General features: G+C 31.3%; 1 protein-coding gene across 3 annotated transcripts in view; it reads left to right on the top strand.

The window, feature by feature from the left end:
- The window catches only part of LOC129218428 (SEC14-like protein 2), a 116,723-nt gene that overhangs the window by 76,103 nt on the left and 28,574 nt on the right, over nucleotides 1-12,046 (top strand). For 2 of the 3 annotated variants that reach the window (XM_054852686.1, XM_054852685.1), the window contains exon 2: nucleotides 2,397-2,513. In XM_054852686.1, the coding sequence (XP_054708661.1) occupies nucleotides 2,457-2,513 (57 nt within the window). In that variant the 5' untranslated portion in view covers nucleotides 2,397-2,456. Of the gene's footprint in view, nucleotides 1-509; nucleotides 688-2,396; nucleotides 2,514-12,046 lie in introns of those variants that run through there. The other variant, XM_054852684.1, reaches the window with a different exon arrangement.

The following is a 12,046-nucleotide window of genomic DNA, read 5'->3' as shown; positions in this document are numbered from 1 at the left end:
ACTGGGTCCGTTGTTGCCCAAATAGGGGTCCTATTCTATACTTTCTTTTAATCATGAAGTTTAGAAAAGCAAATATTTAAAACCTCTCAGGGTTTTCCCCCTCCAATGAAAAATATACTTAATGCAAGTCAAAAATAGTTTTTTTTTCTTTAATTATAAGAAAATTTGTGAAAATAAGAAAAAAAACTATTGCGTTGTCACTGACAAACTAAAAATATCTGCTCTGCCGATATGAACACGCTCACTGTCAAAAAAGAAAAACCTTCCCGAATTTTCCATCAGCTTACCTTATCATTTTTCAAGGCCAACGATGATTTTTCCCGTCAATAAAAACAAAAAGTCCGAAACGACAATTATTTTCTTATAACCTTTCGCCAACCCTTACCTTTAGGGATTCCGTTGTCCTTACTGTAGTGACGTAAGAGGATTGTCGGAACTGGTCTCCGGCGAATCTACATTGAGCACATCCTTTTTCTTTAGGTTCCTCCTATCACTAGAGATGAAAGTAATCGAGTTTAAAAGCCTCACTTTACGTCACTAATGTTGTTCTGTTGAGGCTTGGGCTCAATCTTGTTCCTTTTAGGAGTCAATATAAAATATTGACCACGCCAGTGAGAATACTGCAGTTCTTGGTTACGCAGTGTAGTGATATATTGGTGCTTGCCAACTATTCGCGATTTATTTGAGGTTCGTACCATTTTATTGCAGATTTAAGTTTTAAATTTTTATTTCAAAACTTTCATTTAGGTCCTTTCGGTGTTTTCTGAAAATATTTCAAAACTAATTAGTTAAATTTAAAATAGATTATTTTTTAAAGTTGTAAATTTCAATTTCATTATTGGTTTGTTATTCATTTATCTCTCCACGGAGACAAGAAATAAAATTTGTATTAGAAAAATTACGTATTACCCTTTTTTATGCTTTGTAGGTTTCAAATGCTACTATATTCGCTACAAGTTTGTTTTGTATACTGATAGTTTTGGTGGTATTAATTGCGTGAAATTGATGTTTCATATTATTTTGAAATTTTAATGTTGTCTCTATTGGCTATATGCCACCATACATCCAAAACGCAAAACAGCTTTGTTCCAATACTGTGGCAAAAAAACATTGAATTTAATATTTAATTCGATAATTATTACTTTTTCAGAAGTTTGAGATTTATGGTTATGGCCGTCGATGAACAATGTGATCACTCAATTTCATTAGAAATGTTATCTGTGGTTTTATGTGCTGTTCATTAATTGTATTTGAGTACATCAATCAGATCTGGTTAGCTAAGTGTATCAAATACAACTTTTAATGATGAAATTTGTTATCACTTACTAATGTAGTATCATATAATACGTCCGCTCAATTTTATCTAAGATTTCTGCTTTGGTCTTGTACATTGCTCGTTTATAGTATTTCATGAGAAATTCATTCGGAAATTTTACTTTGAAATTCAAAACAGAGAGAATTTCAAATAAGTTAAATGCATTGGGTCATCCAATATCTTGAAGATAGCTACAAAGGCACAAAATTCCTTAGAAGTAATACATGTAAAGTTTCAAATAAACTGCTACGCACTCCAGTGCTCACTTACCTTTTAATGGAATATAGAGTATGTCATGTATTTTAAACTAGATGAATATTATTCCTGTGGAACTTTATGCCAATGTGAGTGACTTCAAGACAATTTTTGACCACATGTGCACTTGTCCAAGCTAAACTCTAACGAAAAATTAGGAACAAAAGATTTTTGAAAGCGTTAATATCTCTTAACCTGTAAAAAAAAATCGAAATTTTATTACCTTTTTCAACCAGAAGAGTTTAAAGTCCACTTGAACCTTGAAAGTGTTACTATTTTACAATAACTTAAGCTACATATTTAGCTATAGCTTTATCCGATTTTCTTTGATTTGACTGAGAAAAGTCGTGTCGATATGTTACTCCTCTTTCTGCATTTATACCTATTATTCCGCCCCCTTACTATATACGTGGTGTATAGTTCTAAACTTCATTAAGATTGTCACCAAGGGAAATTTAGCAAACTCGAAATGATGTAACTAATATATTTCTGAAAAGCTTTACAACTGTTAATAAAGATCGAATACTCAACCTGTAGGTTTAAAAGCTTGCTTTATTACCGTTACGTAATTAAGAGACATGATTAGAAGGTTTTATGTGGTCATTAGTAAAAACATGCATGAATTCGTTAAAGTGCATATGCACATTATTTACGACATTTTTGCTCAAAATTTTTTTTAAGGAGTCCACGTAACAGAAAGTAAATATTATATGAAATTTGTTAGTTTTGATGAATAACTTGTTATTGAAAACTAGACTAGTGACTATAATTCCGTCAAGTTACAATATTTTTTTAAAATTTAGGTCGTATTTTTTCTCTTTTTTAGATTTCAAGTTCTGTCCCTTATCGCCAGTTCTGAAAACATTTATATCGTATTTTGCCGGAAATGAGCATCATTGCAACCAAGGAAATGACTATTGAAGAAGATAAATCTATTTCAGAGGTAGGTTTCTATATTTTTTTTTTTTTTGTTTTAAGTAGTTTCTTTAAAATTAAAAAAAAATTGGAGGTTTAGCAATTTAAATAGCATTTTTTTTATTTAAACCTACCCACGAAATAGAGTTATATGCTTAAGTGGATTTAGAATGAGTGGCTTTTAGAGCAAATAAAGCTTTAGAAGTGCATTAAACAGCTTTGTAAAAAAAAAAAGCAAATTTGCTGTCTTATACAGGGGATACATAAAGCACAGGAAAAAAATATTGGTGTAAATTTTGACACTAGAAAGCAACTACCTATTATTTTACTTCGTCATGTGTGTAAAAAAATGAGCAATGGGGACGGAAATTCAAGAAGTTCCTTGAACTTACATTCAGTTCTGATTCACTTTACGTAGTTTCTGATTAAACTGATTTTTAGCTGGTGTTTAGCTGAAAACATTTTCACAATTAAAATCTTCTTTTTCAACTAATTTTCAGCATTTAATCATGTTAAATAATGATGAAAAAATCGTGAAAAAGGAAAGAAAAAAAAGCGAAAAACCTTGAGGCTGCATAAAAATGCAAGTAAATGTGAAACTATTGAGCATGTATCATGTACGCTATCTAGAATAATTAACATTAAATAGTTTAAGAAGAAAGGCTAGCTTTTGATTGTCAAGGGACACTTTATTTTCATTGAATGTTTAACGGGAAAACACATTCAACCATTTCTGGATTTCACTTTTCATTTGATTAATAATTTACGAATTTTTTCCTTATGAACCTATTTTTAAAGACAAGTTTAGGAATAATAGTATTCATTACGAAGTAATAGAGCGTTGTTCAACCTTTTCTCTTCTGTCGAACTACATACGCACGATCGAGCACTCAAGGTTTTGAAAATTTAAATTTTGGACTGTACCTCTTTTTTTTTTTTTGAAATTCTTGATACATAGAGTTTAATGTATCTGTATTTATTTTATGATGACTGCCAATGATCTATTTAAATTTTTAAAAACAAAAAAAAAACTTTAATTCCAGTAGTATGTTTGAAAAAGGATCAAGTTTTTAAGCAATCTGGAAGTAAGAATAATACGTGTTTAAACTAGGCAACTCTAAAGTGTTTAATTTCAAAAGTGCGAGGTCAAACTCCATATTTAAACTGTAACGGATGTTTTCCCTCAGTATTTCGCTGTCGACATTAATTTATGTCCAATGCAGAGTAAAGAAATACAGGAAAGTAAGGTTGAAATTTTCAAATTTATTACAAATTGCTAAACTTATTTGCCCTAAAACGTCCTTCAGAGTAAAAAGTTCCGTAATTACGCGCTGTTGTTTACTGGGAAATTCATACATGTATGACTCTACCTTGAACCTTGTTGTTCACAATGCATGTGATTTTCTTTGAAAATTTAGGCATTATTACGTTAATTACCTTTAAACATTCATATCGATCATCGGCAACAATATTGACACATTTCAAAAAAGCAGTACCGGTGAAAAATCCCATTTTTTAGTTTATTTACGGTCACATAGTGTTGTAATATAATTAAAAATTTACATGTTATGACTACTGGCTAGTTTTGTACGCTAAATCAATAATGTATAATTATATTCCCATTTTTCTTCTAAATTGGGAAATTTTAAAGATGTACCAATATAAATTATGCTTCAGTTTGCGTCAACACGCAAGTTATATAAAATTTAAACTAAATTTTTATTTTAAATTTATTATTTAAGTCTTTAAAATGTTTGAGGTGTACTGTCGCCGGTGAGCGGTATTTGAACAAATTATTTTTTTTGAAATCTTACTAGACTTCTATAAACGTTTAAGTTATTAAATAAAAAGCAAACGACGGTTTTTTTCCCAGCCAATCTACACATGCTTTCGATACATTTCAATTAGAAATCAAAGAACTTTTTTCCTCTTTCATGTTCAAATATTATAATACAATCGTGCACATCCTGACAACAAACAATGTGTTATAAAGCCACTTATGGAGATTAAGAGATATGCGAGTAGAGATGAAAGTTTCATTGTAAATGTTTACATTCTTTCTTTCTAAATCCTTACGCATCTAAGAATGTTGCTTCAAGCGAAGAAGGAACAGCTTTAAGGCACGGATTAATGATAGAGATGTCCCTGATCCTTTCAGGGTCAAGTTTCCCATTGTTTTTGTGTTTGTAAGTCGGAAAAATCTCTGCAGTATCCTTTCCCTTTTTGGAAAGGAGAAAAATGAAACTGATTTGCTTTCTGAAATAATCAGCTTTATTTTTTTACAAAAATTTTAGTTCATTGCAGAAGGAGATCCAAAGTTTTCAAAAATAACTTATGAGATTGTTAATATGTAGATAACTGGGGGAATGGCGCATATATTAAAAGCATTGATCTTGGTGATAAGTTGTTGGGTAATGTTTAATTTTGATCAATTTAAATTCAATACGTGAATTTGGAGGTAGGTATTTGACATTATTGAACGTTCTTATAAACGAAGTTTTTTTTATGAGTAACATAATAAATCTTAAAATATTAAACTTTTAAAATACATCTTTACTCAAGAAATGAAAATCTGTTTACATCAAAACAAGCGTCGGCCAATTGCAATCATACATGTGCAGTTACTCATTAATCATCTGTAAAAATTACATTTCTTGCAAAAAAAAAAGGTTTAACTACTGAAAAATACGGAATTGCACAGATAACAAACTTTTCTATTTTCTTTGGAATGGTATCAACATTAACCAGTAATATGAGTTTCTCGGTTTAAAAATATTTCTTCGAGTACTTAGTAGTTACCAAAATGTGCGGCGGCTACTTAAAATAATTTTGCTTACATACGTAATTAAGGATACCTTTACTTGAAATGTTCTCTATATAATTTTTATATAGTGGCACATAACTTCAAAATGTATATTTTTTCAATTATGCTATTTCCCCTCTGATATTCAACGTAAGATAAAATAGAAATGTCATTCTGTATAAGCAACAGTTCGATTCATGACGATTCCTGGTGTATCAGTTTTCGTTATAACGAAGCTTGTTTTTTAATGAACACAGTGGTAATTTTTAGAGGATTAAAAATGTAATGGCGAACGTTATTATAGTAGAAGTGCAGGGTCTAGTTTTTAAAATTATTTTATAAAGAAGAATGCAGACGTATCAATGTCCTTGTTTTAAGAAAGTTCTAGTGGTATAGATTATCATCAGAACCCGTACGGTATCAATTAGTTTCTATATCAACTAGTTAAATTTTTATAAACGTTACTAATTATTTGCAAAAATCATGGATTTTTTTTATTGCTGAAGGAAGCTGAGAATACAAGAGATGCGTTTTTGGGAGTACAGATTTAAAAACATTTACATTATTGAGTAAAAAGCAAAAGACAACTAACTGGAAGTCAAATTTTCATTGTGACTATTATTCCCATTGTCGATTCAAAATAATTTAATGAAACTTGCAGTTGAACGAAAACAAGCATAGAAGTACGAAAGAAACCTTTAAGAAACTTACTAAAACAAACTTTCACAAGCTTCAAAAAAATTCATTTAATGTATTCACCGAAGTTAACAGATAACCTTGAAAAGAATGTTCCTTCGCACATTTTTTGCAAAACTGTATTTAAAAAAAAAATGAAGCTTTTTTTTTTGTTTAATGTTCTATTGTTTGAAAAAATATATTGCTCATAAGCAGTGTTAACTATTAAGTTTCCCTATAGCGTTTTATCCTTGATAAACCGGAAACATTTCCAAAATCTTGGCAAGTTGACCGCCAACGCATAGTTTTCTATTAAACATTTTTAGTGTGCAAATACACAAGTTAAATGTTTAGTATTTCGTAAAACAACGCAATAGATTTCACCTTTAAATAAATAATGTTAATGATTTTCAATACGCAAATGTACACTAAAAATAAAAGCTTTACATAATCAAATTGAGTGCACTGTTAAAAATTCAGGAAGATTTTCTGGTAATTGTTACTGTAAAATTGCATCGCCGACGCATCGCTGATTTTTACGGTAATTTGTACCGGAGAAATAAGCGATCCCAGCGCCAACTGGTTGCTGTGGCCTACCGAGGAAACCGTAAAATTTTACAGTAACATTTGATTTTTACGGTAATAGTTACTGACAACATGGATGCCAGTAACAATTACCGTAAATTTTCCGGAAAATTTTTAACAGTGTGCTGATAAACCAACTAACACTTATTTAAATGCATTTAAAAATTTGTTTTTTAAAGGGAGCATGTTCAATTTTATAGTTTTATTTAAAAAGTAATAGTATTAATGGCTTTAAAAATACAGATTAACTTCGTTTATGTGAACTAACTGGGAACAAAGTCAATCCGGATAAGTAAGCAGAACACATTTTTAAATAAGCTGACTTATCTTTTATTACAGCAAAAAAAATGCTTTGTAACAAAACTACATAGGATTGTTTCTTACGAACACTTTATTTTTATAGTTCAGCTGCAATGGTGTCAGACGGATGCTCCAAATACACCGTTCTATTCTTTAGATTACTATAATTTATTGTGCGTCCTATATAAAAGTTTACATTTAATCAAAAATTGTTTAAAAAGGAATATTTGGTACATTTTTAGTTCCGTTCTTGCTATTACAGTTTAAGTGAAACGTTACAAAATTGATCTGAATAACCGGAGATTTGGATAAACACGGTCTGGATAACCGGAGATTCGGACAAACACGGTTCTACTGTACTGTCTTATATAAAATAAAATGAGAAAAAATACTAATTGAAAATTGAGTTATTTCTCAAAAAAAAAAAAAAAAGTCAAGCGTCAAAATTGCTAAGATTAGGAAAACATCTATAATCAATCATCGATATAAAATCATAGAGATCGTATTGTATTTTGATTTAGCAATAACTGTTGCTGAAGGTTCTATGTCTCATCTCTAACTAGGACCGATGAGGCAAGGAATTACTAAGCACCGAATACTGATTTTTCAACAAATGTGTTTTATGTGTAACACATTAAACCATCGTTTTATACATTTCACTAATATCATGAATTTGGCAACTTTGTTTCAACAAAGCTACAACCAATAAACCCCTGGTTAATAAAAAGAAAAGAGCTTTACCGCACAAAGTGAAAAATGTTCTAAACATGTGTTTTGTGCCTACAATGAAACATTTCTCACTGCAAAAGAAAATTAGCTTCAAGTCGCAAGCGGATATCGATAGTCGTATGTTTTTGTACTGGAAAATGAGTGCCTGTTATCCTGAAATGCGTGTTTATTTTCTATTTATGTTTCAACTCATAGTAATGTTTTGTCATTTCTATACCATTGCACTTAAAAGTAATCACTAACTACACACAAATAAATACCTAAAAATAAGTATTTCAATAATCAGCCCTCATTCAATTCGATTACTGGTTCTAAACCAAGGTTATTTTTAAGTATTTTTTTCAATAAGCGTATTAGGTTGTAAACTAAGTTTTCATTTTTGATTATTTCATACATATCGCAACTTATTTCCAATAAGGGTACAGTTATTCCTCTATTTGCTACAATCTCTGGTTTTAACGCAACATTTATGCTTTTATATTTTTTTAAAAAAAGATATCCAATAATTTTCATTTCTTTTACCACTTTCCCTTTTCTTCAAAAAAAAAAAAAAAAAAAAACTGACCTTTTACCCTTTCGGAATGTTGCAATGAAAGTAACTTCCAGAACAAAATTTCGTAAGTTGTGTAACTTTTGCGCTGCACAACTTAGATCAATTATAGTTGTCAAACTTTTATCTTCCTCCTATTCTAGGTGTTTTTTTCCAAAGTGACCTGTTTAGCACAAGGACATTGCCCTTTAACAGTTCCTAGAGGATTTTCTAATTGTCTTTTCTGAAGAGCCGGGAAATTCACTCTGAACTTATTGGGTCAATCTCTTAGCTGTCAAACATTTTGAGAGAACCTTGAAGGCTGCTCTCGATCTCCGTCAAAACAAATAGCTTTTCGAACGCCTTGGTAATTACATTTTACGCGATGTTGACGTAACTGTTGTTGATAATATTTAATGAAAATACTTCGGTGCAATTATGTATCTAAATGTTTTAACTGAGCTACAGTAGTAGAGCAAAAAATTAATCAATGTAGATATATTGGAATAATGAATTTTCAGAATGTAATTCTCAATTGCTATCGACACTTACTGATATCTCATTGCATCGACTAATGGTTTTATATTGCTGCTGTTAAATTCATATATTTTACAGTAGATTTGTTTGCACTAAAAGGGAAATAGATTACGAGGTCTGCGTATAACGTGTCTGATAAAGCCGGGTTCTTACTTTTCGTCTCCCCCATGGACAGGGGCGGATACAGACTCTCCTTTTAAGGGAAGTCATGCTGAATAATGACCCCCCCCCCCCTCCCATAAACAAATCTACGATTTTGGGTTCGAAAAAATTTTGAAACTGCTTGGGTGTTGATAAAAAGCACCAAATAGACCAGGAATACGATACATAAAAGGGTATAGAGTAGGTGGGGGTAAAGCCCCGCTCGGAGTAAAACTCTGCACCGACTTTTTGGAGTGAGAAGTTTACTTCCAGGTGGTAGGTTGTTCCTATTAAAATCTATTGTGTCATGAAATTTTGTCTTGACTCAGGCACTACAAACACGAGAAAAATGGGAAATTTGTTTTTTACTATTTTGATCTAACTTTTCTAGAGTATTATTTGAATATTGGAAAATGTAAGGTTCGAAAAGAATAATCAAGGATTTACACGTTGACACTGTTGCATTAAAGCTTCGCCTTTGAGGGAAAATAGCTATTCTAATCCCTGTTTTAAAACAACAGGGCGCGTTTTTTAGAAAGTGGCAAAATGGGGAAAATCCCCGCAGCTGTTTTGGGGTGAATCCTCGCATCTCAAAAGTGTGGAAATTTGCCTCACTGGGCTTAAAATTGTAATTTTTGAAATATTATTGGCATTTTTGTTTAGCATGTGTTTTGTGCATAGTTCCTTATACTTCAAAAATAAGTTGTCGGTGGACAATTATTAATAAATATTCAATTTGGATAGGATTTTTATGTGTAAAACCTTACGTGCATATCAGTCCAAATATGCTTCCAACAATAAAATATAATTTCCTTTTTTTTTTTTCATTTACGTAGGTATGATTTTTTGTCCCAGTACTTATAAAAGAAAAAAAAATCAAAGCCACGAGAAACGTCAAGCTTAATGAAACACTAAGTTAATTGCCGCGGTTTCTGCGTTTTGTATGGTAGACATTAAAAATCGATTCAAAAAGGTCGGATGAAGAAGTCTCTGAAGAAAATGAACTAAAAGCTTGGATTTCAAAGAAAACAGATTTCCCTTCACTTAGAGTAAGAGTGTAGGGAAATAGTCAAAGCTTATTCCTGCTCATTGAGGCCAAGACAACTCCAATATGCCAAGAAGGAGAAGGCTATGTAAAAGGGTTTTTTTCATAACAAATAATCCAGTATCCAGCAATTTTACTGAGAAACAGTCATTCATTGTAAATGAAGACATAATTTCAAAAATTGTCGTAACCTCACAGGACAGCATGGTTTCACAACGCAATAACTGCTTTAGAAGGCTCAACTGGGTGAACTATTTGCAACAAAACTAACCTGGTAGCGTCGTAATGTTATGATAAAGATTCTTTTGTGGAGACGAATGCATTTTTGTTGCAGTTTTTAAAAAATCATTTTACATTTATGAGATATTAGAGTTCAATACTGTTAAATAACAATAAATCAATGACATTGTAGGGGTTGTCAAGTGTTTTCATAAAGCAGTCACTCTTATTCTTCACATTCATCTTGAATGGGGTAAAGATCCGCATTGCGGGGCTTTACCCCATATTTTATGGTGTAAAACCCCGCAATTTTAATTTTCTACTAAATTGATAATTTCTGGATAATTACAAATCGGACAGTTTGAATTTGGAGGTGTAGGCAACAAACCGTTCTAAGACTCTAATTAAAAAAAGCTGAAAAATCTATTATTTCTTGGCCATGATGTTGTAAAAGCTGTAAATCGCGGGGCTTTACCCCCACCTACCCTAAATGTTACAAATTATTTTTATAAGCAATGAAAAAAAAGTAGTATTTCAAATATTTACTTTCAAAAATAATTAATGAACTGAGAAGCCTACTGAAATCGACTACATTTTATTCATTAAGTGTTTGAAAGCAATGTGGACGGATGCTATTGTCGACCGTTTTGGGGGTGGGGTTCATGGTACTTCCCTTGTATCCATTCCTGCCCATAGATAGACGTTGCTATAGATACTGATTTAAATTTGATGTTTCTTCAATTTCTTAAAGTACCAGGAAAAGGTTATCGGATCGATAAAGGGATTCGTCGGTTTTTGTTAAAATCAGTAATTATTCAAATACATTGAAAGAATCGTATGTATTGAGTGACACAAGTGGAGATTTATTCAATATGCCGTATTTATTGAAAAACATCGGAAAGGTAGTAAATTAAACGATGGTAATTATAACTATCGAGGAAAACATCGTACATAAGTCACGCGTAAGTACTTCAATTTTTTTCAAATGGTTTGGGTCAAACTGAAGATGAGAAATGCTGCGGTCTGTTTTGTTTTTTATATTAGCTATAAGAAATTAAAAGTCATTAATGATAACTATGAATGTTAATGAAAGTGCTTATTGTGGAAACATTTTGATTCAAAACTGTTGCTTTCTTATTTCAGTTGTACTAAAAATCAATCGAATATAAGATACCGCCAAACTTTTGGTAATATAATAAAACAGTGGGTATCAAATTGGAATTAAAGATATTGCAGATTTAAATACTGCTAATGCGTGATGTTACTTCTTGCAAATATTGTGCTGTATGTAACAGCTAACAGAAACAGTCTACTAGTTCTACTCTAGTAAGAAAATATAGTCATCAAATTGAAGAACCTAATTTGCACTTCTTGGTACTTTTTGTAACTTCTCTACTAAAGACTTAAAATGTTCTGCAGCGTTTACCACCGCATCACAAAGCGAAGAGCTTAGACACCATTCTGTGTGAGATTAACTTTTCAGCAGGAAAAAAAAAAAAATCTAGCCAATTTTGACTCTCTCTAGAAGAAAAGTGAAAATATTCAGTGTTTGATTTTTTCCCCTTAAATACGGAATATTCTCGCATATAGACTCTCCTTTTTTTTTCAACCACATGTTTTAACCCTCAACTAAGAAGGTTGGGTGTTTTACACCCCAGAAGAATTGTATTCTGGCTTTTAAACGTTTTTAAATGTTTACTTATCGCACCCCGACAAGGAAAGGGACAGAACTCAAAAAAACAGCATTGGAGAAAATCAAGATTTTGCGTAATAGTTCTAAGTGATTTAGTCTCAAATATTACAATACCCGCAAATAAATTAGGATGTGACGCTTATTGGTTAGTTTTTGTTGTCTAAATTAATAATAAAACTAAGTTTTTCTTCCAAATTATAAAATTTTAATGATGTGTCTCTATTGATAATATAGTTTTTATGCCACCACGTACCCGTTATGTAAGCTAACGTTCACGAGTTTTATGATAAGAAAGAGTATTAAGT

The sequence above is a fragment of the Uloborus diversus genome, chromosome 3 (assembly GCF_026930045.1).
Source record: "Uloborus diversus isolate 005 chromosome 3, Udiv.v.3.1, whole genome shotgun sequence".
Classification (NCBI taxonomy): domain Eukaryota; kingdom Metazoa; phylum Arthropoda; class Arachnida; order Araneae; family Uloboridae; genus Uloborus; species Uloborus diversus.
The sequence above is the reverse complement of the archived record's forward strand: the minus strand, read 5'-3'. Positions and strand labels throughout refer to the sequence as shown.